The 27,083-nt window shown below is 42.0% G+C and overlaps 1 protein-coding gene across 6 annotated transcripts; it reads left to right on the top strand.

Annotated features, from left to right (window-relative positions):
* The first annotated feature begins 159 nt into the window (after nt 1-159).
* On the top strand, nt 160-27,083 carry Rnf170 (ring finger protein 170). Of its 6 annotated transcripts, none has more exons than XM_028854817.2 (8): nt 160-399; nt 1,271-1,404; nt 5,945-6,085; nt 8,760-8,835; nt 12,113-12,221; nt 18,767-18,840; nt 22,169-22,279; nt 24,080-27,083. In XM_028854817.2, the coding sequence occupies exons 3-8, from the start codon at nt 5,952-5,954 to the stop codon at nt 24,347-24,349; spliced, it is 774 nt and encodes a 257-aa protein (XP_028710650.1). In that variant the 5' UTR covers nt 160-399; nt 1,271-1,404; nt 5,945-5,951; the 3' UTR covers nt 24,350-27,083. The 6 variants fall into 6 exon arrangements, with proteins under 6 accessions (XP_028710650.1, XP_028710653.1, XP_028710649.1 ...); XM_028854820.2 differs by having other exon boundaries at nt 1,276-1,404; XM_028854816.2 differs by lacking the exon at nt 160-399 and adding an exon at nt 684-776.

Consider the following 27,083-nt stretch of genomic DNA (forward strand, 5'->3'; position numbering starts at 1 on the left):
GCGCGCGCGCGCCCGCCCACGCCCTCCTGCGCGGGCGCAGCCCTGCGCGAACCGAAGCCCAGGCGCCACTGCGCACGCGCGCGCGCGCCCGCCCGCCCGCCCCTGGGGCGCGCTCCCGACGCCGTCCGCCGCGCGTGGGCGCGCGCCCAGCCCGGCCCTGCTGCTGCTGCGGCGGCGGCGGCGGCGGCTGGTGTGTCTCTCCAGACGTCTGTCTGGCTCTCCCTGGCGCTCCGCACTGCGCGTGCGCCGACGCCGGCGCTGTGGCTTAAAGAAGCGGCTCGGTGGTTTGCCCGAGAGGAGTAAGCGAGGCAATTCCCCGGAAATGAACTCTGGTCCGTCCCGCGGACTGGCACGGTAGTTCCTCCGCCGCCGCCGCGCCGCCGCCGCCGCCGCCGCGAGGTACGCGCCCCCTTCTCCCCCCCGGGCCGCGAGCGTGTGCCAGGCCACGCCCCCGCATAGGCCCGCCTGGGGGCGGGGGTGGGAGAGGTGGGGGCGCGCACGGCGGGGCTCGGCGCCGCCTGGGGCTGCGGGGCCGCGCGCCCCCGCGCCAGGGTGGGCTTCGCGCGCCGCCTGCCCCCGGAAGCCTGCGCTCCAGCCCGGGATCGCCCGAGCCGGCCCCCCCCAGGCACAGGGCGAAGGTGGAGCGGCTGACGTGGGCGCGTTTCGGTGGCTGTGGGGGCGGGTTTGGCCCGGCTGAGGAGAGCCAGCCAGCCAGCCGTGCCTCCTTTGGAGCAAAACTTTCCTCGAAGTGAGAGAGGGTGGACGCCAGTTCACCAGTGCGTAAGGAACACCCCACCCCCCCCCGGACTGTCCCTAAGGCCTGTTTTTCGTCGTGTTGGGAATTGGCTCCATTGAGGTGCATCCTTGTCCAGCTTTCGTTTTTTTTTGTTTTTGTTTTTTTTTGACAGGCGTTGTAGGGTTTCATAGACGTTTTTAATGTGGCGTGCAGGAGAGTGCATAGGACGTCCGTGTTTGAGGGATATTAATAAAATGAATTGCCAGGTTCTCAAGAGTTCCTCCGCCCATACCATTTCTAGTCCGATCTTTGTGACAGGCATTCATTGCTTTCCCTTTTAGCTTTCCCAGATGAGCATGCATGTAGTAGAGTTTTCCTCTGTCGGAGCTTGAACTTTTATGAATGGACCCATGTTGTGGGTTTTGACTTTTAAATGATATTAAATTATCTGCAAATTCCCACGATTGTCTAGTATTCCATTGTGTGACGACAGCCTTATATCCTTATATCCTGTTGATGTGCACTTCGTTCCAGTTTAGGGCGTCTCAGAACAATGCTATAATAAACATTCTTCTACCTGGACCTTGATGCAAAGGCATTGGCGTTTTCAAGACCCCAAGACACAAGATACATGCTTTGGAGTCGTAGGAGAATTGTGCATTCAAAAGGTATGCCCAATTACCAAGTCGTGTAAATTTAACTTCAGAAGTTAGCTTCCCAGGAACACCTTCACTTTGTTTTGCAGTTCCTGGAGCCTCCCCCTTGCCCATTAGAAGTTGGTTTTCTCACTGAGCGCTTAGAACTACTGAACAGCATTGAATTTTTTAATGGTAACTTTTAGCGACTACTGCTTAATGATCACATGTAATCGATCATTTTATAGATGGGAAAAAATCTTGGGCTGAGGATACCCAAGTTCATAGTGCTAGTTCATTACCCAAGCAAACATCAGGGCTTGAGTTCAATGCTTGGTACCAAAACAAACAAACAAACAAACAAACAAATAAATAAATAAATAATAAATCTTAGCTGAAGCCTTCTCAAAGGTTTTTCTTGCACACATTCTTCGTGTAGGAGCAGAAATACCTTTAGAAATCCTAACTTTGACTCTCCCCTATGTGGGTGCCCCTGAATCTTTGTCAGACTAGTGTTCCCACATTCCATACTAAACTGTTTCTGTAGAACCTGTGACACCTTTCATTGACTAAATCTTGTTGGGTAAGTAAATAGTAAGTATATGTTACATTGACTTGGGCCTTGCCGAAGGGACTGTGGGATTTATAAAGTAACCACATGTTACCAACGGATAAAGACCATAGGTGTCAGCCTTGCTGAAGAGACGGTGGTATCTATAGAAACCACCTTTTCTCCAGCTGCTCAGGCGTCAGGGCTTTGATACAATTGATTTAAAGTGTGTCTTTTCAAGTCTTTGAGTCCAAGGTGCTTTCATGCCTGATGTATCCTTACTGGTGTTTACTTTGTGCTTCTAATTACTTTTCAGGACAGAATTTACATTAAAAGCTTGAAAGTAACCGCAGAAGCCACATGATCATCAAGTTACTACATGAACCTGGGGGTTGGGGAATGACCAAATTTCCTTTGTTATGGGAAATTCTAGAATTTCTTCCTTTTCCTGTTTTTTTTTTCTCCTCCTCCTTTGGCCCATCACCCTAACCCTTTTCTCCAACAGTGTTAGGAAAAGACTCAAGATAGGTGTGTGGAGACTTTTCTGAGCTGTCTTTGTAGGCCTTACTCAGGTGCAGGCTAGTTCTCAACCACAGCAGTCTACGAGCTCAGGGGAAGGCATTGTCATTCCATACGACAAAGTTTGGATTTGGTTGTGAGCACCCATGTCAGATGAATGTGTTCGTGTCTTTCCACAATTAAACTCTCGAATGACAATAAATACACAAGGTTCGGTGACATCAGCTTGCCATATAGTCCCACCTGCTTTGGTAATCTGGCTGCGGCAAAAGTGGGTTCTTTCTTCCAGTCTTCACTAGTAGCCTTAACTCATATCACAGCTCACAAGGCACCAGTAACTATATCTATAGGTCTCTGTATGGTTTACAGTTGAAGAGTCTGCAGCAGAGCTCTGAAGATTTCAGAAAAGGGCTGAGAGAAGCTGCATCGATAGGTCATGAACCAGACCAGTGCCAGGAGGGTGCTGCTGGAGTCAGGTTTTCAGAGTGAGGCTGGAGTCCAGCTGCAAGGTGAAAAGCCAGACTGGGTGCTCAGGAAATGGGGGTTCCTGCCTACGTTCAGGTGGGAGAGCAGGCTGTGTATTCTGTGTCGATAACGGACCAAGCCAAGCCGGAACTCCAGGGCATTAGGGAGTCCCCTGCTTGTTGCTCTTGGATGTGTACATCAATTATGAGACCATAGGTGGTTGTAAGGCCCTGTCATCCTAGTGTTAGAAGTACTGGCTGATTGTGTGCGTCAACTTGACGAAAGCTAGAGTCATGAGAGGAAGGAGGTTCAGCTAAGGAAATGTCTCAGTGAGATCCAGCTGTAAAGAATTTTCTCGTTTAGTGATCATTGGTGGGAGGGCCCAGCCCATAGTGGTTCCATCCCTGGGCTGCTGGTCCTGAATTCTATAAGAAAGCAGGGTGAGCAAGCCATGGAAAACAAGCCTGTAAGCAGCTTCCTCTCCATGGCCTCTGCATCAGCTCCTGCTCCCAGGATCCTTCCCAGTTCAAGTCCCCGTCCTGACTTCATTCAGTGATGAACAGCCGTGTTGAAGTATAAGCCAAATAAACCCTTTCCTCCCCAATCGCTTTTGGTCATGGTGTTTCGTCTCGGCAATAGAAACCTTAACCAAGGTCTATTACTTTATTGGGTCCAGGTGAGAGAGTTACATATTCTGTAATCTGCCATGTTGGATAAGTTCTTGTTCCTGGTTTCCCTGACATGTTTTTAATGTGCCCTTGTGCCCTTACACTTTAAATTTATTCCAATTCAGTAATAGTATGTCTCCCTTTCTACTTCCAGGAATAATTCATTTGTTAGTCTGTGCTGGGTGGGTGGGGCCTGACAGATGGTGCTGTTAATGGGTCTACCCAGTGGCTTCAGTTATCCAATTTTCTCAAAATGGACTGCTTAAGGTATAACATAGGAGAGATGTGAATATGATAACAACTGTAATGACTCAACTGATGTGCTTGGCTTGCAAAACACTGCTTTCTCTGATTTTTTTTTTAAACAGGGTTTCTCTACATAGCCATGAATGTTCTGGCGCTCACTATTTAGACCCACTGGCCCCCAAGTCACAGAGTTCCACCTGCCTCTACCTCCTTAGTGCTGGGACTAAAGGCATGTGCCACCACAACCGACCTACAAATACATATTTTTTTGAGACAGGTCTCACGTAGCCCAAGCTGGCCTCCAATTTCCTACACAGCTAAGGATAACCTTGAACTTCTGAACCTCCTGTCTGTACCTCCTCAGTATGTTTATGTGGTGCTAGTAATGGAACCCAGAGCTTTATGCATGCAGAGTTGCACTCTACCACCTAAACTACATTCCCAGCCTTGACTTTAATCATAGCCAGGGCACTTCTGATTTAAAGAGAGAATACCTAGGAAAGAACAAGTCTTAACTGGTGACCTGACCTGTCCTTAGATTATCTCAAATGCCTGCTTCCCCCAGCCTCAGTCAGCAGTTCATTTGGCTGTTTTCAAGTGAAAATACTAAAAGTAGAGTTCTCTCTCTCTCTCTCTCTCTCTCTCTCTCTCTCTCTCTCTCTCTCTCTTTCTCTCTTTCTCATTTCCTTGTATGTAGCTTCACAATGGGAATTTGAAACTTGTCTTTAAAAAGCTCCTGGTATATGAGTGTAAAGTTGAGGAAACCCACCCTTGATGCATTTCTTTACTCAGGTTTCTTCCGCAGGAGGTAATTAACTAGCAGCTAATTCAGATCCATTTCAAGGATATTGGTTTTTCACACTTAGTATTTTCTTTTAAGAGAGATTTAGTAGTTTCTTCTTAAGACAGAGTCACCAGATTAATGATTTTGGATAAAACTTTTTTTGAGACGGGCTTCTGTACCCTAAGCTAGCATCGGTTGTGTCTTGCTGTTGCCAAATATGAGATCTTGAACTTCTTGATTCTCCCATCTCTGAGCTGGGGATCCTCCCTAAGTGCTGGGATTTCAGATGAAGGTCGGTTTATTTTGTGGTAGGGATTGAAACCGGGTTCATGAATGCTAGGCAAGCACTCCATCCTCAGCCCTGGATCAAACTTTTCAGTGCACTATTTTATATAAATGCAGAACTTTGTTTATACTGTTACATATTTAATTGACTATCCCCATCGTTCCTCTTTAGTTGTCATAGAAGTTTGAACATTACAGTTTTGTTCACTGGGGCCCTGGGGAGAATTACCCGTGACTGGCCTACAGTGTAGTTGGGCTGTCTCCCATCATCCTTGTAGTATCGGGTGCTATCGTTTTTCCCTAGACTTTGGGAAGGGGTTTGATGTCCTCCCTCTTGACTGCAGAGAAGCTTGGGGAGTCCGTTTTACTAAGTTCTTTGTGCACAGCATGTGCTGGGTAACACAGTACTGTAGAGGACTATGTTTCCTCCTTACGGGCTAAGACAGGGCGATTAGGTCTACTTGAAGACTTTATTTGATAACCAGGACTTAGAAAAGAGCAATAAGGGTAGGAGAATGTCTTTCCTTAAAGGAACTAAACCTAAACTGAGAAAATGTCTCAATTTATTTTTGGCTTTGTTTCAATTTTTTTTCCACCTTTGAGACTGAGGTTTTACTTTGTAGCCCAGGCTAGCCTGGAACTCATCATGTAACCCAAACTGGCTTTGAACCTGCAGTGAACCTCCTGCCTTGGTCTCCATGTACTATTACACTCCATTTTATAAAGTCCTGGAGATCCAATCCAGAACTTTGTGTATGGTAGGCAAGTAGTCTACCAACTGAGCTACCTCTCCAGCTCTTCATTTTATTTAAAATCCTTAAAAATACATATATGGGTGATAAAAAGTAGTTCCTTAAAGAAAATAGCATTTCATCTTAGCCAAATAATGATTCTGGCAAATTAAAAAAAAAAAATCATTAGTAGGGGAATCTTAACTGAAGTTATAATTAATGATACCTTCATTGAAAGAGCATGCTGTAATTATTAGAGATGTTAGAAGTAAGCCGTACTTCTATTGTTTTCATTGATATATTTCATTTTCGCTTCTTATTTTAGACCTGTAATGGCCAAACACTACAGTGAAGTTCCAAGTTTGCAACAAGATGATTCAGTTATAGAAGGAGTAAGTGACCAAGTGCTTGTGGCGGTGGTGGTCAGCTTTGCTTTGATTGCTACTCTCCTGTATGCGCTTTTCAGGTGAGAGTAAAAGAAAGTGATTTGAGGAATGTGTCTTCCTAAAGGTCAATGACTCTTTGATTCTTCCTAGTAATAGCTGGTCTCAGTGACTCCATATATCGTTCTAAAGCATTTTATTTTCTATTAAGCTTTGAATGCTACCATATTTTTTCCTTACTTACCTGGGAATATTTAAATTCATAGTTTCTATTTTGATTAAAATATTAATATTTCCTATGAATGTATCCTAGTTAAAAAATTTTTTTTTTTTTTTTTTTTTTTTTTTTTTTTTTTTTTTTTTTTTTGAGACAGGGTTTCTCTGTGTAGTTTTGCGCCTTTCCTAGAACTCGCTTTGGAGACCAGGCTGGCCTTGAACTCACAGAGATCCGCCTGCCTCAGCCTCCCAAGTGCTGGGATTAAAGGCATGCGCCACCACCACCTGGCCTTTCTCCCTCCCCCCCCCAATGCCATTTATTGAAGAAGGGAGGAGGTTTTTTTTGTTTTTTTTTTTTTTAAACTAGCCAGGCGGTGAAGGTGCACACCTTTATTCCCAGCATTCAGGAGGCAGAGCCAGGCGGATCTCTGTGAGTTCGAGACCAGCCTGGTCTACAGAGTGAAATCCAGGACAGGGACCAAAACTACACAGAGAAACCCTGTCTCGAAAAACCAAAAAAATAAAAATAAAAATTTAAAAAAATGTTAATAATTGAATCCATCTAGCCAGTGGTATGGATAATTCTTGCAAAATAGTTAGAAAAAGTGAACCAAACCAAACCAAAGACAAAAAACCCACCTCATTACTGATAGTAGTGCTCTCCTGGCCTAATCCCATTCTTTTATATTAGCTGCCAACTTCTTGCTTCTGATTTTCCATTATACTTGCTAAGATGTTAGTGGTATGCTCATGTCTTAGTTTGCTGTGATAAAGACCATGACCAAAAGCAAGTTGAGGAGGGAAGGGTCTCTTTCTTTGTGGAGCTGTCAGGTCACACTCCATTACTGAGAGAAATCAGGATAGGAACTTGGCAGGAATGAAACAGAGACCATGGAAGAGTACTGCTTACTGGCTTGCTCCTCATGGCTCGCTTAGTTGCCTTTCTTACACCATCCAGGCTGAGAGATCAGAGAGACAAATGAACAAGCCACTGCCTTGTCTCACCTTGCCAACTCCATGAATCCTCTGACTGAACGCCTGAGTCCTCAGCCAAAAGCTTTCCAGTCAAAAACCTTTAGTTCCTGTCTCCTTGTGCCTTATATACCTTTCCCCCACCCAGCCATCACTTCCTTCCTAGTGCTGGGATTGAAGGGGTGTGTGTGTGTGTGTGTGTGTGTGCGCGCGCGCGCGCGCTTCCCAAATACTGCCATTAAAGGTGTGAGATCTCAAGTGCTGGGATTGAAGGTGTGTGCCACCACTGCCTGGCTCTGTTTCTCTCATAGACTGAGTCAATCTCATGTAGTCCAGGGTGGCTTTGAACTCTCAGAGATCCAGATGGATTTCTGCCTCCCAAGTGCTAGGATTAAAGGTGTGTGCCATCACTGCCTGGTATCTATATTTAATCTAGTGGCTTGTTCTGTTCTCTGATCTTCAGGCAAATTTTATTAAGGTACATAATATGTCACCACATTTGTGTCAAGCTGACAAAAACCAACCAGCACAGTTAGTTTTGGCGGGTTTTTTTGCATTATATAACTTTAATTTCTGCTGTCTTCCCTTCTCCTTAAATGTGAAAAAACAAGAGAAAGACCTTGTTAGGTATGGAAAAGTGTTCAGATGTATAATATGTAGAACTATCTAACTGCTTATTTTAAAGAAACTTCACAAAAGAAATGTGTTAATTGTTCTATACATTACTAGGTTGCAATAAATTCCCAACATACTGGGCATCTGGATTTTATCATTTATCATTTAAATCGTAGATTTGGGAGGAAGTTGTCACAGAGTAGCCTAGAATACACAATCCTGGAATTGGAGTACGGCTGTATATCATCAGTTACACTTGTTACATTAAGTTTTTAAGATTTTTAAGAAAAATTATATATTTTATGTATATGAGTGCTCTGTCTGTATATGTCTGCAGGCCAGAAGAGGGCATCAGATCCATAATAGATGGTTGTGAGCCACCATGGTTGCTGGGAACTGAACTCAGTACCTCTGACAGAGGAGCCAGTGCTCTTAACCACTGAACCATCTCTCCAGCCCCCATATAGTTCTTTTTCTAAAATTAAAAAAACAATATATTTTGGGCCCTGGATGATGGGTCAGTGGGCAGATACATTTGCCATGGCTGATGACTTGAGTTCAGTCCCAGAACTTACACAGTAAAAGAGAAGCAACGCCTGTAAGTTATACTCTGGTCTACACACGTGTGCCATAGCACACACACCCATACACAGACACATATGTACGCCACGCACAAAGTAAATGAGTTTTAAAATTATTAATTGTTATTCATGGGTTTGGAGCATACTTGCCATGGTGCACATGTGAAAGTCCGAGGGTAACATTGTAGTTAGTTCTCTGCTTTCACCTTGGCATGGGTTCTGGAGACCCAACTCAGGTCATTAGGCGTGCACAACAAGCGTCTGTGTCCACGAAGCCATCTCATCAGCTTGTGGTCAAAAATTAGACTAATAACGCAGATGGATTAATCTGATAGTTTTTTTTTTTCAAAATTTACTGCATTCTATCCAACAGAAATGTACAGCACAACATTCATCCAGAAAACCAAGAACTAGTCAGGGTGCTTCGAGAGCAACTTCAAACAGAACAGGTATGGTTATGTAGTATGTATGTTTATGTAAGGGGATGTTATAACTTCCTTTTATATGCATTGGTGAGGAGTCATTAGAAAATAACTTCTGAGGACTATCAACGTCTTTACTCCTTACATTACAGTATATTGTTTTTCAGGTTATATAGTTTCACATTAAGCCTTTTTTTTTTTTTTTTTTTTTTTTTTTTTTTCCAGACAGGGTTTCTCTGTGTAGCCCTGGCTGTCCTGGAACTCACTCTGTAGACCAGGTGACCTCAAACTCACAGAAATTCACCTGCCTCTGCCTTCTGAGTGCTGGGTTTAAAGGCATGTACCACCACTGTCCATCTGACATTTTCTTTTGTGGGTATTGGAGGGACAATAAGGCAGTCTCATGTATTCCTGTCTGGCCTGGAATGTGATCGGTAGTTGAGGATGCTCTTAAACTCCTAATCTTCCTGTCTCCACCTGTGTCTCAGTTACTTTTCTATTATTGTGAAGAGACCAAGGCAACTTATTAAAAAAAAGGCATTTAATTAGGAGCTTGCTTTCTGTTTCAGAGGATTAGTTCATTATCATCATGGTGGGGAGCACTGGCAGCAGGCAGGCAGACATAACTCTGGAGCAGTAGCTGAGAGCTTACATCTTATCCATAAATTGGAGGCCGAGTGGGAGAGACTGGGCCTGTGGTGGACTTTTGAAACCTCAAAGCCTACCCTCAGTGATATACCTCATCCAACAAGGCCACGCCTCCTAATCCTTCCCAAACAGCTCACCAGCTAGAGACCTAGCATCAAATTCTACATGAGCCTATTGGGAGTCATTCTCATTCAAACCATCAGAACCTCCCAAGTGCCACCAAACCCAGCATTAAATTGACTAGTCTTGATCTATACAGATACATGCATGGTTTTTATTAACTTGCTCTAAAAAGAGAATAATTTTTGTATTTGTTGTTGTGTAGAAATAACATTGGCCTTGACTGAAATGAAGTAGAACCTTTTGTTTGTTTGTTTGTTTGAGACAGAATCACATACTCCTGGCTAGCTTAGAACTTGCTGTGTAGACCAAGCTGGACTCAAACTCAGAGAGACATACTTGCCTCTGCTTCCTAATCCTGGGATTACAGGTATAAGCTACCATATTAGGCTTTTGTTGTTAGATTCCTCCTTTTTTTAATTTTTTCATTTATTTTTACATCCTGACCACAGTTTCCCCTCCCTTCTCTCCTCCCATCCCCCCCATCTCCACTCTGACCCCCATCTGCTCTTCCTTTGTTTCTGTTCAGAAAGGGGCAGGACATTCTTAAAAGGTAGAATTTTTTAGTTTAATATTTAAATATTTTAATATTTTCTTTTTGTAACATTAAGACTACTGTGACTATATCACCTTGGGTTATTTTAGTAATTTGGTGCTGTCTTAAGAAATATGAAAGTCTAATTATAATTTCTAAACATTTTATCAAAGTTTTTAATTCAATTTGTAGTTAAGTTTATATTTACTAAATTTGATTTTTTGTGATAATTTTTTCATTTAAAAAATTTTAATACCTATTTATTGTATGTATATAAATGTTTTGCCTCATGTATGTATGTGCACCATGTGTGTGCCTGTGTCCATGGAATTCAGAAGAGAGTGTTAGATCCTCTGGAACTTGATTACAGATGGCTGTGAGCCATCATGTGGGGTCTGGGAACCGAACATGCATACTGTAAGAAGAGTTGATGCCTTTCACTGCTGAGCCAGCTCTCCAGTCCCTTGAAGAAGCTGTACACTTTGTGTTGGTGCTGGGTAGTTTTCCAGGTCCTTAGGACTGCAGTCGATCCTGTCAGTGGGGTCTTGGCACTTATATTTCAGAATGATCTTGGATGTGTGCTCTTGTACGGGTCATTTCTCTTCATACTGCTGTCTGATCACAACAGTGATGAGACCAAGGCACATGCGTATATGTCTGTATTTGATTGCTTTGTGGTGTTTTGACCACAAGGTCTCCTGTCGCCCAAGGCTGGAACTTGTTAGGTAGGGTCACTTGAGTAACTTGGACTTCTCATCTTCCTGCCCCCACATCCTTGCTGTTGGGATTGCAAACATGTGCACCCGAAAAGCATATTAACATTTACTATCATGACTGTGTGAAGGACCAAGTTAAGTTACCAACAGGGTTCATTTTTTTCTACCTCTGACAGTAGCGAGTCTTCACCGGAAGTTTAATTCTGTGCTTGTAGAAGGTAGAGCAGGTATGCGACACTTATCCAAGGGCAGCTGTTAGGTGAGGCTGTAGTAAACGAAGCAGACACACACCTGCAGTCCCAGCGTTTGAGAGGCTGGGGTAGAACTGCTGTATTCCAGGTCTGCCAAGGCTACGTAGCAAAACACTGCCTCAAAAATATTTTTTTAATGAATACTAAGAATAATAGTTTGATATTCCTCTTTTGATGGTATTGAGGGCCTCATGCATGCTAAGTGGGTGCTCTCCCACTGAGTTACACTGAAGCCTGATGTTTCTTTATTTTTCTTATTTTTATTCTCTCATATATTGTGGCTGTAGTTTCCCATTCCGCCCCTCCCCCAGTCTTTCCCCCAGATCTGTCCCCCACTGTACCTCCACCTCCCTCAGAGAGGAGCAGGCCTCCCGGGACATCGGCCTAACATGGCGTAACAAGCTACAGTAAGACCAGGCTTGAGGAGGCAACCCAGTAGGAGGAAAAGAGTCCCACAAGCAGGCAGAAGAGTCAGAGACAGCCCCCTGCTCCCACTGTTAGGCATCCCACAAGAACACCAAGATACTCAGCCGTAACATCTATGCAGAGGACCTACATCAGACCCCTTCCCTGATCTCTGCGAACTGAGTCTGGTCCGTTGATTCTGTGGGCTGTGTTCTTGTGGTGTCCCTGACCCCTCTGGTTCATCCTATCCATCCTCCCCTCCTCCTCAGGACTTCCCAAGCTCCAACTAATGTTTGGCTGTGGGACTCTGCATCTGCTCCCATCAGTTGCTGGATGAAATCTCTTTGGTCTCTTGATGACGATTCTGCTATAAAGCCTGGTGTTTCTTATTCTCTAGTTTATATATGAGCTTGTGGAACTCAAAATAACATATGCATTGTAATAAAGTAAAAGACAAACTCTGGGTTAATCTATATTTTGTTTTCAAATTGTGTTTAGGAAGGAAGGTGGAGGCCAAGCAGTTTAAATAAAACAGTGTAACTTTGTAAGCTTCTCAGTCTTGCAAGACCTTAAACTACTGTGCATGTGTAATTTCTGTTCTGAGAGGTGTGTCTGTGTCCTCTCACCAGGATGTCCCTGCTCCTGCTCGACAGCAGTTCTACACTGAAATGTACTGTCCAATCTGCTTACATCAGGCCTCCTTTCCTGTTGAAACCAACTGTGGACATCTTTTTTGTGGTAAGCAAGCAATATCACACTTGGTTAAAGTGACTAGCCAAGACCTATGTGTGTACATAGGCTGGACTGATAGCTTTCTTTTGATCACATCTTCTATTTCCTGAGAAAAGCAGGTTGCTTCTGATGTCCTGCTATAGTTGCTGTCCAAATGATAGTATATTATTTAGATGGTAAATATACTAAGGTCTGAGGATGTAAATCCATTGGTAGAGCGCCTGCATATCACGCACTGGATCATTCGGACTGTATAAACCAGGCATGGTGGTGCATGCCTGAATCCTAGTACTCAGTGGAGGAAGGAGGGTCAGAAGTCAAAGTCATCCTCTGCTAGAGAGCAAGTTCAAGACCAGCTTGGGTTACATCAATGTAGTAGAATATTAATGTGTGATACTTTTGTTTATGCTCTGGAATTTGTTTAATGATGCAAAAAAGTGTGTTATATTTGTTTGATTAAATAAAATTCACCTGCGGTCGGGAGGCTGCATCAGCAACTAGTTGACAGGAAGTGGTAGGGCAGAGCCAGGGGGAGAGGGGCTTTTAAGGGGGGGGGCTGGGAGAAGGACAAGGGTTTTTTGGGAGATTTGAGCAAGGAGAGGAGGAGTGACTTGCCATTCAGCCTCTCTGAGGGGCAGAATTCTCCCTTAACCTTTGAATCTTGAGTTGTTTAGAGGGACAGAGATCTAGATAAATTCCTTAGGAAGCTCTGAAAGAGTCAGTGCCTGAGGGAAGAGAATCCCCTCAGGCTGCGGCCTTTGGAGTCAAACAGCTGCAGCCGAGGAGTTGCAGTGGCTGATTAGGACAGACATGGCTTAAAGAAAGACGACACATGAGAAAAACAAAGTATATGCCCATGCATGTGTGATAGTATACACACAGACAGACAGGAGCTAAGTCATTATTTTCTATTTAGTGTGTTAGCACTTGGGTGCCAAGCTTTAGGAAAAAAGCAAAACTCATTAAGCTTCTATATCATGAATACTATGTTTCTTGGAAGAATAGTTCAAGTTTCTTAGTAACATCATAGGCCCACTGAATCCTCCAAGTTTTGTCAATTTTATATGTCATTCAAACTTGCCATGGCAAGATTGTACTCTCAAGAACTAAGCCACAAACTTCTACTGCCTGTCTTTATTCTTTCTGTGTGACCTTAAGGAGTTGGAGATAGAGAATGAGAAACCTATAACACATAAAGAGGGAGTATTTTCACATTCATTATCAATGAGAGGTACCTTCTATCTCTCATTGGCGTTCCTGGTTCCCAGAAGACTTCATAGAGAGTATCAAGATACCATTATTTCTTATTATGTCCACACAAGGCTGGGAGGTGCCCACTGTGACTGGAAGCATAACACACTTAATCTCATCCAGACTCACAAATCAGAAACTGAGGCTGAGAGAAGGCAAGAAATTCTGTAATGGGTAACCCAGCCATCAAACAACCTAGATCTGTCTTTAAGCTCTGTGCTGAACTCTGCTTTGATTGGTGGCTTACAGAAGGGCACTCTTAGGAGCTGCCCCCAAGTTAGAGATGTCCAGTCATTAGGCCTATTTTTCAGTAATAGTATTCCTTTCTGTTAGTTGTAACTTGAATAACAGTGTTTTTATGTTTTACCCTTTGAACCTACAGACACTACATAAAAATGTCCGAGTAGGATATTAGAAGCAGTCTATATACAACATATACTGTATATATAATTAAGATACATCTTGATTATTCCCGTATGCTCTGAATTTTTCCTTAAAGACAACACTGTAGCATATCCTGGTCCTTTATTAGTACCCTCCCTTTTGTGTCTTCTGTTTGACATCATCATAGAAGTCTTACCGTTTTATTATTGATATTGCTGTGTTTGATAGGAATATTTGAAATCCCTACCATGCAGTGCAGTTTTCCATACATTGTGCTTATTATACTGAATCTAGTTCTGTGTTCCCTCAGCCATTAATTTCAAACTCCCCAAAATTTTGTTGTTAAATCTTGTAGCCCTGGCTGGCCTAGAACTTGCTATGTGACTGGACTTGCTTCAAACCCAGAGATTCACCTCCCTCTGCCTTCTAAATACTGAGACTAAAAGCATATGCCCCCAGACCCAGCTGTGGTTTTAGTTTGGATTTTTTTTTTTTTTTTTTGAGACAATATATTGCTTTGTACACCAGCCAGGCACTGAACCAACTGGCATTTCTACCTCAGCCTCCAAAATGTTGGGATATAGGTGTGCACCACCTTGTCCTACTTCACTAAGGGTTTTAGCCCAAGTCCCTAACATATGATAAAACACTGAATTATCTGTGGAATGTATTATTCACCTTTGCCAAGGGAGGACGGTTCTCTCAGAACTTTGCCCAGCCCTTCTCTGAGCTCTACTCAGGATCTTTCAGCTTTTCTTTGTTTGGTTTAAGACTTTCTGTGTTTGTGTGCATCAGTTCAGGTATCCTGGTGTGTGTAAAGACGTTAAAGGACAATCCTGATGAGTCCTTGCTTTTCTACCTTGAGAGAGGGTTTCTTGTTCACTTCTGCAGATGTCAAGCTAGCTGGCCTACAAGCTTCTGCCTGTTCTCCCGTCTCCACATCCCATCTCTAGAGCACCGAGATTACAGACATGTGCCACTGCATCCAGCCTTGCATGGGTTCTAGGGATCTGAACGCAGGTCCTCAAACTTAGAGAGCAAGTGCTCTGTTGACTGTCGCATCTGCCCAGCCTGGTGTCAGTCTTTTAACTGTTTTGGGAATGCTGAAGAGTAGCAGGATAAGAAGGATCAGCTGGGGGAGGGAAGCTCATGGCCATCAGGAGAGACAGCTTGCTGCTCTCAGACCTGTGGTAGGTATTCCTGATCCACCTGACCTGCCTTCTGAATCTAGACAGGACCTTGATCACCCTCCCGGCAGGTGTTAGCAGTCTGTGAGGCTTGGCAGGCAAAATGAACTTATTTGCCAACTCAGGCGTAGCCGATTCACTGAGTGGATAATCCTGGCAATTGAAAGATGGCTGTATTGTGTTCTTGCTTTTACCTCTGGGTCTGAGGTAATAGGGTAGATTGCTTCTGATATCCTGCTCTACTTGTTAGGTACGTTTTTCTTTTGAGATGGGTCTCGTGGATCCTAGATTGGCCTCAAATGGGCTGTGTAGCCCAGGATGACCTTAAACTTCTAATCTGCATTACCTCCCAGGTGCTGAGATTTCAGGCCTGCACTACCATGCCTAGTTTCTGTGCTGAGGGGGATTGATAACCCAAGGCCTTGTGCAAGCCAAGCTACCACTCCTCCAGCTGAGCCATGTTACACACATTTACTTAGTAAATTCAAAAGTAAAAAACTTGTTATGCAATTTCTCAAAATTCTTTGGACAGTAGTTCAAGTATGTTAATACCACATGTGTCCAGAGCTCTAAGGTCAGTGATTCTATTATGTAGCAGAACACCTCTGCTCCATTGCAGTAAGTTAGAAGAGCAATAGCAACAGAACCATCTTATTGGCATCTATAATCTGCATTACTTAACTCTGTCAGGCCTCTGAGATTTTGTTCTCATTTTGCAATTAAGTAGATCCAGAGAGATTGTGACCCAGATGACAGTTCAATCATTTCTTGCACCAGATGATACTTAAGTATCTTTTTCTGTGGAGGGAGAAATGTGAATAAAAAACATCAAGCATCTAATAGCAGATGAACTGAAGCATTTAATCTGCTGACTCATAGTTCTTCAGTGAAGCCAAATGGTGTTACATAATTGGCAAAATAAGGACACCCACACCCTAGCTTCAGGAAAAGATACTCGAGATTAAATGCGTGTAATGTCTGTCAAAGTAGGTTGAATTCTGGGGTGAAAAGGTCATAGATAAAGCTAAAACATAGTATCAGATGAAAATAATATCACTAATAGATTAATTTCTGTTTTCTTTTTGTGTATATATGCACCTGTGTACATATTTGTATGTGTACAGGTTCATGTGTTTGTGTACAAAGACATCTGTGTGTGCCTGTGTGTGTATACACATACTTACACATGTATGTGTTGAGGTCAGAGATTGGTGCTGGTATTGTTGCCAATCTTGTTGTTGTTTTTGTTGTTGTTTGTTGTTTGTTGTTTGAGACAGGGTCTCTCTGTTAATGTAGCTTTGACTCTCCTGGAACTCACTTTGTAGACCAGTCTGGCTTCAAATTCATAGAGATCCACTTTCCTTGGCCACCTTAGTGTGCTAAGATTAAAGGTCTGTGCTACCACATCTGGCTTATCTTAGTTTATACAGTCCCTCCCCCAACCCGGAGTGTAGTGATTAGGTTAGACTAGCTGGCCATCAAGCCCCGATGATCTGTCTCTCTTATGCTGGGGTTACAAACCTGGCCACTGTACCTGGTTTTTATGTTGACGCTGCAGAGCCAAACTTGGGGACTAATGCAGCTCCCTAACTTCCTGGTCTTCCTTTGTTTCCCATGGACGCTGGGGACAAGCCCTTCAGCAACTGAGCTATCTGTATAGCCCCAAGTTTTGCTTTCCTACAGGTTTTGTGTGAAATTAGAATGCCCAATGTATTTAATAAACTCTGTAATTAACACAGAGCTCCATGAAGGTATAGGCGTGAGATGATAGTTGAGCTTTTAAATTCCTCTTGAAGTTGGTAAATTGGCTGTTCCCTAACTTGGTCAGCTTCTGCTAATGCGAGTGGTGACTCACCAGTGTTCTCACAACCTTCCTCTCTGCTCTAACTCTTGTGTATAAAGAACACACAAGTGCTGGACCCAGGTTGCTCTGTACAGATCCAGTCCTTTTCATTTCACATTGCACAGTTGAAGACTAGCTGTCTTCTGATTTGAGTATGTCACTTTGTTTTCCACAATTGGATTGCTGTTGCTTCTTCTAAATTCTGACTTAGAGAGGTCAGAGTAAGGACCATGGGCTGGGAATGTAGCTCAGTTAGTAGAGTACTTGCCTAGCATACATGAAGCCTTCTGTTTGGCCCTTTAAAAGCATCAGACAGTAAAAATCTTCATGTGACTGGGTTGAAGTTAAGTGTTTATTTACTGAGTGCCCTTACTCACTTTTGAGGTCTTCTTTGAGGCAGGTTGCTATCTTTGGTTGTTTTGTTGCCCATGAATGTGTGAGTGTGTGTGTGTGTGTGTGTGTGTGTGTGTTCATATGAGTATACATGCGTGGGGGTGCTTGTGGAGGCCCATGTTAACCTCAGGTGTTGGTCCTCAGGATACTGTCTTCTTTTTGGTTTGTGTGTGGGAGTGTGGAGGTGGCTGGGTGTGCATGCATGTGGTGGTGTCTTCTTCAGTCACTCTCTACCTTATTCTTGAGATAGAGATTTGCACTCAACCTGGAGCATGCTCATTTGGCTAGGCTGCCTGGCCGGCAAGGCTCAGGAATGTTCATATGGCCACCTTTTCTGCTTTGGCATCTCAGGCACAAACTACAGAACCTGGATTTAAACAGTAATGCAAAATGAACATGAGTACTGGCATCAGAGTTCTCATACTTACTCTGACTTGACACACTCAGCCACCTCCCCAGACCTGACCTTTTCTCTTTTTTGAGGTGAGAGCTGGTCGGTCCTCTTACTGTCATGGAGCTTACTAGGTAGGCTAGGCTGGTTGGCCAGTGAACCCCAGGGATCCACCTGTTGTTGCCTCCCTAGTACTGGGATCCCATGTGTGTGCTACAATGTCCAAATATTTTACCTTGGCTCTTGGGAGCTCACTGAGGTCTTCATGTTTGTACAGCAAAGACTTGACTGACTAAGCCATCTCCCCTCCTCATGAATATCACCTAGTACAGTAAGTACTTCAGATATTGAACTAGGATATACATTTTATCAAGGAAGCCTAGTATTTCAGTGATTTGGTTCTCACTTTTTGGAGTGGCAGGAGGAAAGGTTTCATGTAGCCTAGGCTGGTCTTGAACTTGCTGTGTAGTTGAAGTTGATCTTAAACTCCGGACCTTCTCACCTCAACCTTGTAAGTGAAGGGATTATAGCTACCACATCTCACTTAATTTGTCTTTCTAAACCCTTGTTATTGTTGAGACAAGGTTTCACTGGGTAACCCAATGTAGCCTCTAACTTGAAATCAGCTGTCTGTGCTTTCCCAAGTACTGGGATTATAGGTATGTGTCACAAAACCCTGCTGGTTCAGTGAACTCCTAAAAAAAAAAGTATTTTTCAGCTACATTAAATTTGGAACAAAAAGTATCTGACAGTTTATCATATATAATACCATGATTATTCTACATAGGAAACTATTTTCTATGAGGCCTCAGTAACTGAGGGGGTTAATATTTGCTTTTCATTGTATAAAAATGTCTGTTGCTTAATTAGTAGCTGAAATAAAAATGTTTTTTAATAGTTGGAAATGATTGCCAGATTTTAATTTACCTGAAGATTTGGTTGGATGAAATAAAAATGTTTTCTAGGAATATTTAATAAACAATATAGATGAACAATGTACTAAAACAATGTTTTAAGGAAGGCAATGCTGTTAAGTCGTTGAAACTTGACCAGCCTGTATGGACTTGGAAGCTGCAGTGTTGATATTTTCTTATTCCACTAGGTTCCTGCATCATCGCATACTGGCGCTATGGGTCCTGGCTCGGTGCGATCAGTTGTCCAATCTGTAGACAAACGGTAGTGTTCTTCTATATAAAGCGTCACTTATGTTATTCATTTCATAAATATTAGCAGGTGTTTTGTTTTAAAGTGTTTTATGTGTATGTGCCTGAGTGTCTGTATGTGCAGCCTGTGTGTTCAAGAGCCCACAGAGGTCAGAAGAAGGTATTGGGTCCTCTCACACTGAAGTTATAGTGACTATGAGCTACCATATTGGTGCTGAGAACTGAACCCATCTGCAGGAGCTAAGCTTTCTTAACCACTGAGCCATCTCTCCTGCCCAATATTAGCAGTTTTAAAAATTTAAATTGAGCTACATTTTCAGCCAAACTACATTTTTACTAACTGTGTCTGTGACTTCACTAATTTTTTAAAAAATACATTTAAAATCATTATGGTATCATAAAGAAAGGAATTATATTTGAAATCCTATAGTTTTAGTGGAAAGCAAGTGATAAATGAGTTTGTCCCAATTCCTAAGCCTTTGTTGTATGACCAGCAAAGGAATAAATGAACCAGATAATCACATGATAGCATGATATCTCCTGCATACTCTTCTCTTTTGGAAAAATATGTTCTTCCTTTCAAAAATATTTAAATACGTGTGCCATTTTCTTTGAACTTTAGTAGCGAAACTACACAGGTATTCTTACAATGTGCGCATCCTTTGTTCTAGCTATCATTTTCCCATTACTGTTAGAGCAGGAGAGCCAGATTTTCTCTTGTTTCCTTTTTATTTCTGTAGTCACACACTTGACCTCATTCACTTTTTCCTTTTTCTCACATGGCTAGAAGTAAAGTTGATTTCCCCCCCTCACATTGTTTCTGTGACTAATTTGATGTGTGACATAGGCAATTTGCCATAAGCTAACTGCCAGTAGCTCTTACCTTTTGCCAGAAACATGGAGGCCAGATAGTGTATCTTGAACTGAGTTCCACCATGTCTTAGCCAGTGTTCTGTTGCTGTGAAGAGACACTCTGACCGTGGCCACTCTTATAAAGGACAGCAGTTAATTGGGACTTACAGTTGAGAGGTTTGTCATCATGGCGGGAAGCATGGTAGGTAGCACGCAGGTAGACACGGTGCTGGAGAGGAGCTGAGAGTGCTACATCCAGATTCGAAGGCAGCCGGAAAGAGAGACACTGGGCCTGGCTTGAACATTTAGAACCCCAAAGCCCACCTTCAGTGACACACTTCCTCTAACAAGGCCACGCCCCCAATCCTGTCAAGTCGTGCCACTCTGATGGCCAAGCGTGGAAATGTCTGAGTCTGTGAGAGGCATGCCTATTCTAAGCGCCACACACAGCACCACACATGGTTCTGCCCCTCTTTTTGACTTCACCCATGGCCTTCCTAGGTTGTGGGCATGCTGCACTGAACACTGTGGAGGGACGAGTAAGGTGATGACGCTGTCTTGTCGGATAGCCATTGCTTCCGTAACCCTAGTCCTTCCGCCTGCAGGCACGACAGGAAGTGCTGCCATGCCTCTTGTTTCACCAGACAAAAGGCTGCGGAAATGAGGTGCAGGCTCCTGTCCCCGACTAGAGTACACCTATTGCTCCTCTCTGTCCGTGAACTTGAAAACGCTTCCTTACTCCTCACGTTTACTGGACATCCAAAAGTTTATTTTTGTGGTAAAACCGCCTGCAGTACCACATAACAGGCGGTGTAACAGGCTGGCCTCCCTGATTCTCTTGTAAATGTTGAAGTCATTCATGGTGAAGCTATGTCCTCTCTTTTCCCATGCGTACATAGCACTAACACAGTGCCTAGCTCACAGGAGATGCTCAGTTAATGTTTACTGAAGGATTACATTCATTCATTCATTCATTCATTCATTTTGAGACAGGGTCTCACTATGCAGCCCTGGCTGTCCTGGAACTCACTATGTAGATCAGGATGGCCTTGAACTCACAGAGATCTGCCTGCTTCTGCCCCCTAGTGCTGGGGTATAAAGCATGTGCTACCACTCCTGACAAGACTGCATTTTTTTTTAAAAAAAAAAACAATTCAGGCTTTTAGAAAAGAACAGTTGTAAGAAGAAAACACCATGAGGGTTAAATCTCTAAAGATTTGATTTTTTTTAAGATTTTTTTTTTTTTATAGAAGGTGCAATTATTAAGATTTGTAGCCACATGTTTGCTGGAATTAATCAGACTCTGAAGAGCAGTGTGCTTTAACTTGAGCATCTTCGCTAAAGATTTGATTTTTAAGGGTTAAAATATCTTGACATTTAGGGGTTAATCATGCTAGAGACTTAAATTTATTGCTTTATAGCAGAGACTACATTTTTACTAACAAATCCGTTAAGGAATGGATGACTGTGTCTGCTGTTGATAACATTCGCTCACTCCTTCATTTAACTGTTTGGAAAATATCCCATCAGTGGTTTTCTTAACCTGAGGAAGGATAAAAACATCTAGAATGATTCAAAACTAAGCCTATTCTTTTTTTTTTTTTTTTTTTTAAAAAAAAGATTTATTTCTTTATATACTATGTATATGAGTGCGCTGTCTACATGTACATCTTGTAAATCAGAAGAGGGCATTGGATCCCATCATAGATGGTTGTGAGCCACCATGTAGTTGCTGGGAAATGAACTCAGGACCTCTGGAAGAGTAGCCAGCTCTTACTCAATGGGCCATCTCTCCAGCCCACTAAACCTGTTTTGAGTCCCTTCCATTTTATCTCATTATATTTCAGCGATTATTCTTTATATATTGTTATGTTCTTAACTATACTTACTTTTCAAGGTCCCTGTATTGTCCTGAGGCAACAGTCTGCTGTCTTTACCATGGCCATGAAATAGCAAAACTAATCTTTGTTAGTGGTAGTACCAACACTTATATCTGCTTATTACAAAAGGAATTGGTGTTTTAGAGTCAAGCCATACAGTACTGTAATTTCTGTATTATAAGAGCACTCAAAAATATGTCAAATGTGAGTAAAAATGAGTCATTCAGAAATGCTTAATCTTTTCTCTGAAAATGATAGGTTTATATTTTTTATTTTTTAATATTTTTAACTTTGTTACTGAAGGTTTTCCTATCACCCTTTTATCTCCAAGTGTATGTTTTCCAGAGAACTATGAGTTTTAGCCCCTGATATGGGTGGGAAAATTAATATTAGAGTAAGTGTTTAGATGTGGAACTCATTTTTATCTTGGGGAATTAAAATTTACATTTTGTGTTACATTTTACAGTAAGGCAGTAATTATTTACTTGTTCCCCCATGTTGCCTTTATTCAAAGGAATGAATGAAATGCACATTCAGAAGCTTTTCACAAAGTGAAAAAGTAATAATAATGGGGCAGCAGGTGTAACGGCTTTTTCCTGTAATACACAGGTAACGCTGCTCCTAACAGTATTCGGTGAAGACGATCAATCTCAGGATGTTGTAAGATTGCGTCAAGATGTTAATGATTATAACCGGCGATTCTCAGGGCAGCCTAGATCTGTAAGTAATGGTACAGCAGGTGCCAAGTCAGAGAGCCTTTATGCTTCGTTTTGTAAAGTCAGATTTACAACCGCTCTTGGACAATACAACGTCTTATGCATTTTGGACCAAGTTTGAACCATCATCACCAGTTCCTGAGTTAGAGCTTTTTATTTTTGAGACAGAGCCTCACTATGTCTGGAATTTGATATATATCTAGTCTGGCCTTGAAATCACACAGGTCTACTCGCCTCTGCCTCTCAAGTGCTGGGATTAAAAGCATGTGCCACCATGCTCAGTCCTTTCCTGGTTTTGACCTAGCATTAAAAAGTTTTATTTTTGTATATGTATGCGTGCTTGCATATGTGTGTGTGCACCACTTGCATGTAGGTGTCCGTGGAGGCCTAAGAGGACATTAGGACCCTGGAACTGGAATGGTGATTGTGAGTGCGGGTGTTGGAAACTGAACCTAGGTCTTCTACAACGATGACAAGTGCTCCTAACCTCTGAGCCGTCTCTCCAGCACCACGTTATTTTATTTGTTCTACACATATCCTCTAGGGACACCTCTGCCCTGCATAAGTGTGCACACACACACACCTTAGTGTGTTCTTAATGTAAAGTACTTACCCAGGCCTTGTGGAGCAGACGTGTAATCCCAGGTATTTGGGAGGCTGAGGCAGGAGGATCACAAATTCAAGGTGAGCCTTAGCAACTTGATGAGATGCTCTCTGAATAAAAAGTTAAAAAGAGATCTAGGGATATAACTCAGAGTAGAACACTTGCTTACCAAGGCCCTGGGTTCAATCCCCAGTGTTACAGAACTGTGTATAGTCAGGCCTTTTATTGCTTATTTATTATTACAAAGGCCTACCAAGGCCCTGGGTTCAATCCCCAGTGTTACAGAACTGTGTATAGTCTGGCCTTTTATTGCTTATTTATTATTACAAAGGCCTTTTCTGTACAACATCTTTAGTAATTCTTCTGGAATTAAATACTCAATTATTGTTCAATTATCTTTAGTGTGTTAGAAAGTTGTAACCCAAGGTCACCTCATCTGATAATTGATTGCTTTTGAATCCAGCCCAGATATATCTTGATAGTATGTCTGGCACTTGGGAACAAATCTCAGACTATAAGCCTACATAATAATTTTTTTTTTTATTTTTTATTTTTTTTTTTTTTTTTTTTTGAGACAAGGTCTGCAGCCTAGGCTGGTCTTTGAGCTATTGTTGATTCTCCTGCTATCCCATCTCCTGATGCTGGGAATTACAGTGTGAACTACCATTCCTGGCCTATGGTTTCTTGGTTCATTTTGTTAAGTCAGATTATTGATAACTTGAGTTTTGCATGACTTTAGACTTAGAACCACTTATCTGAGTTTTCAGATTCAGAGTATTTGCATGGATTTTTACAAATAGAGCCTCCCAAATCTGAAAATCGTAAAATCATAAATTTGACATTCTGAAATCCAAAACATTTTGGCTCCAGTTTTAGACTTTAGAGCCTTTTATCTTTCAGAACACGTCAAAATTATGTAGCATATAAAGTATCAGACTTTCAGATAGCGTGTACTCAATCTATATCCCACATTTTAAGCACTTTGGTACTTTATTATTTTTTAGTTGTCTATAATAAAACGTGTTTTATAAGAATCTACTAACTAAACTATTTTTAAGTAAAATGCATAATTGGAAAATCTGGTATTAAGTGTGTGAAACACCTTAATTCATCTTAGCTGAATACATTGTACAAAATTTTATTACTTTTTAATTTGATATATTAGATGTTAAATCGTAGTACTTGTTTTTCCTCCTTCAGATTATGGAAAGAATCATGGATCTCCCCACCTTGCTGAGACATGCATTCAGGGAAGTGTTTTCAGTTGGGGGTCTCTTCTGGATGTTCCGAATTAGGATAATGCTTTGTTTAATGGGAGCTTTTTTCTATCTAATATCGCCTCTAGATTTTGTACCTGAAGCCTTGTTTGGAATTCTGGGCTTTCTAGATGACTTCTTTGTTATCTTTTTGTTGCTTATCTACATCTCTATTATGTACAGAGAAGTGATAACCCAAAGACTAGCTAGATGAGAAAAATTAGTTTACTAGAATATCCGAGCTTATATAAAAAATCCAACAAAAGGATCCATGGCAGTATCAATCACCCAACTATTATTTTACAAGCTTAAAGCTTTTGGTTATCATTTGACAAATGCCTAACAGTATACAACTGGAATTTTTACATAATACAGGTTCTAATGTTAAGATGAGATTATAGTGATCTACAGCTTTATCTCAATTCTTTGTGTCTGTAAAAAATATGGAACCAATGGAAAAAGGATACTTTGTTGTTTTCTTTTTCTCCAAATTACTTAGCTTAATTAGATACATAGTTTAATATTGCTAAATGTACAAATCCTCCTCCTCAGTGGGTACCCATACAATAACAGAGAACTTTATTTTTGTTAACGTCAGATATTGTATGACACTAGGGAAAGCCAGTGTCGCCGTGTTTCCTAAGCTTTGTGGACCTGGAGCAGCTCTGCTTTTTCAGTTTTGTCTGATTCCTTGTGATCAGCTGAAAATGAAAGAAACCTGAACTTCCTGATTTGACTATATTTCAGTCTATGGGACACTTTAATCAATAGGAGAATTAACAAAGTGAAAAACGTGCATCTGCTGGAGACACTTTTGACATTCAGTTGTGACATTTAACCAAGAGTTGGCCTTTTTATAGAAACAAATATTAAAGTAACTTGTAGCCAGTTGTGATGGCTTTATACTTGTAATTTCTGCATTCAGGAAGCTGAGGTAGGAGATTGCTGCAAGTTCAAGGTCTGCCTGGGCTCTATAATGAGTTCCAGGTCAGCTTGAGCTTTAGAGTAAGGTCCTGCTCAAACCAAAAGCAAGGCTGTGGGTAAAGGTGCTTGCTGTCAAGCTTGACAACTCAGGTCCGAACCCTGGGTCTCACATAGTGGAAGGAGAGAACAGATTCTATAAGTTGTCCTCTGACCTTCACATGTGCACTGTGGCCCATGTGTGTGCACACACACAAAGTAAATAAAAGCAATTAAAGAGAAAACATGAAAGCAGCTTGTAAAGGGAACTTATTTTGTTTTAGGAACCTAAGTAATATTGCAAACACTTAGTAGTTTGACACGTTTTTGAGGAAACAGGATCTTCACTTCTGTTGGTGTTAGGGGCTTTGGGGAGGTAGTAAGAACAGTGTTTTTATTTTACAAAGTATGAGTTAACTCTTGCAGCAGAATGAAGACATTTGATTAGTTGTCTGTTGCCCTGAAAATGCAAATACTATCTTGTAGGTGGCAATATTTGGCTCAGATTCATCATGTCTTGGGCAGAATGAGGAAATGTGTAGGAGATGACTATATGGCGAGGTTCACTTGTTTTTTGATGGTCGTGACACAGAATGTAAGACCTGTGGTTCTCTTAAGTGTGAGATCCTCATTCCAGCTGACACTGCTTACCGGAGAGCAGCTAACAGGAGCGTGTAAGATGATGCCCAGAGATCCTTTGTCATCTGAAATTATCATTGTCATCGTAGTCAGCATCAGTGTGTGTATTTAGGAACAGGACATAAAGCTAAAATCTGTCACATTCCCAAACTAATCAAATGAGCTGCCAAATAATGAGATTCTGAATGAAATGTCAATTTGGTTCCCAATTTAGACTCAAGAGAGCTGTTGTCTGCCATTAGAAACAAAATTCCAAAAAACAGCACTCAGATATAACATAATCAATGCAATTTCTCATCATTTTTCCTCTTATCCGTAGGGAATTTTCTAAGCAAGATAGGATGTCATCAGCTTCCTGTTTCAGAGATGAAATCTTCATCCTGTGGATGAAAAATTTTTGTTTTATTTCCTAACGTATAATGGAACTAGTGATATTTAGATAGATATGAAAGCTAGTTTGAGGAGAAGCTGGAATTCTTTGGAAGTCAGGTTTTCATAATTATTCCTTCACTGGAACAGTTTTGGTGCTTCTGAGCAGAAAGCTCAAGAAGGAAAATTCATCAACGGCTTCATCAATCTCGAGTGTATACTTCCAAATCAAGTAAGAGTGGCACACACCGTAGAAATTGGCCACTCATCACTAACTTGGAAAGCTGTTGAATAGTAGGAGCTTGTTACCAGACTGGAAAACATTTTTTTTTTCCTTTTAAAACACCTTTTCAAAATTCAGTGTGGGCTACCGACAGTGTGATTTTCTGAAATGATTTTATTTACTGGCGTTCTGTTCCAGATGTCAGTTCTGTAATATTTGGAGTTACTGCTAATACCTGGGAAGGGGTGTGCTGTACAAAACCACTGTGTGACTGATGTCTTCCTAAACCAAAAGGGAACAGACTGATATCTCAGAATCTTCTACCTCCCACTCCCTCCTCTTTACTGATCATTAGAGATCAATGCAAAATCAATTGGAAGTTTTTAAGCAAGTGCAGTCAATCAGTGTTTTAAACATCACAGTGATACGTCTGTGCTCAGAGGTCATGAAAAGCAGCAATTTGACTTTTTAAACAAAACATTGTCACAGAAGAGATGGTGTAAGCCCAGAACAGACAACAATCTGAGCAGCTCTCTGGGAATGAGAAGGGAAACTCAGGTTGACAGCTCACTAGAACAGGGGTTCGGCCGCCTGCCACCCTCAGTGGTCCACAGGATAGCAGACTGTTCCCGAGCCTCGCCCACGGCTGTGCAGATGCCTACCTCAGGCCGTGCAGAAGGTCAGAGGCTTCTCTCAAATTTGTGATGTGGAGTTTGTTCAGAGTTTATTCTTTGGAATAAAAATAGTGTATCTAAAA

Source organism: Peromyscus leucopus, chromosome 17 (assembly GCF_004664715.2).
Source record: "Peromyscus leucopus breed LL Stock chromosome 17, UCI_PerLeu_2.1, whole genome shotgun sequence".
Lineage (NCBI taxonomy): Eukaryota > Metazoa > Chordata > Mammalia > Rodentia > Cricetidae > Peromyscus > Peromyscus leucopus.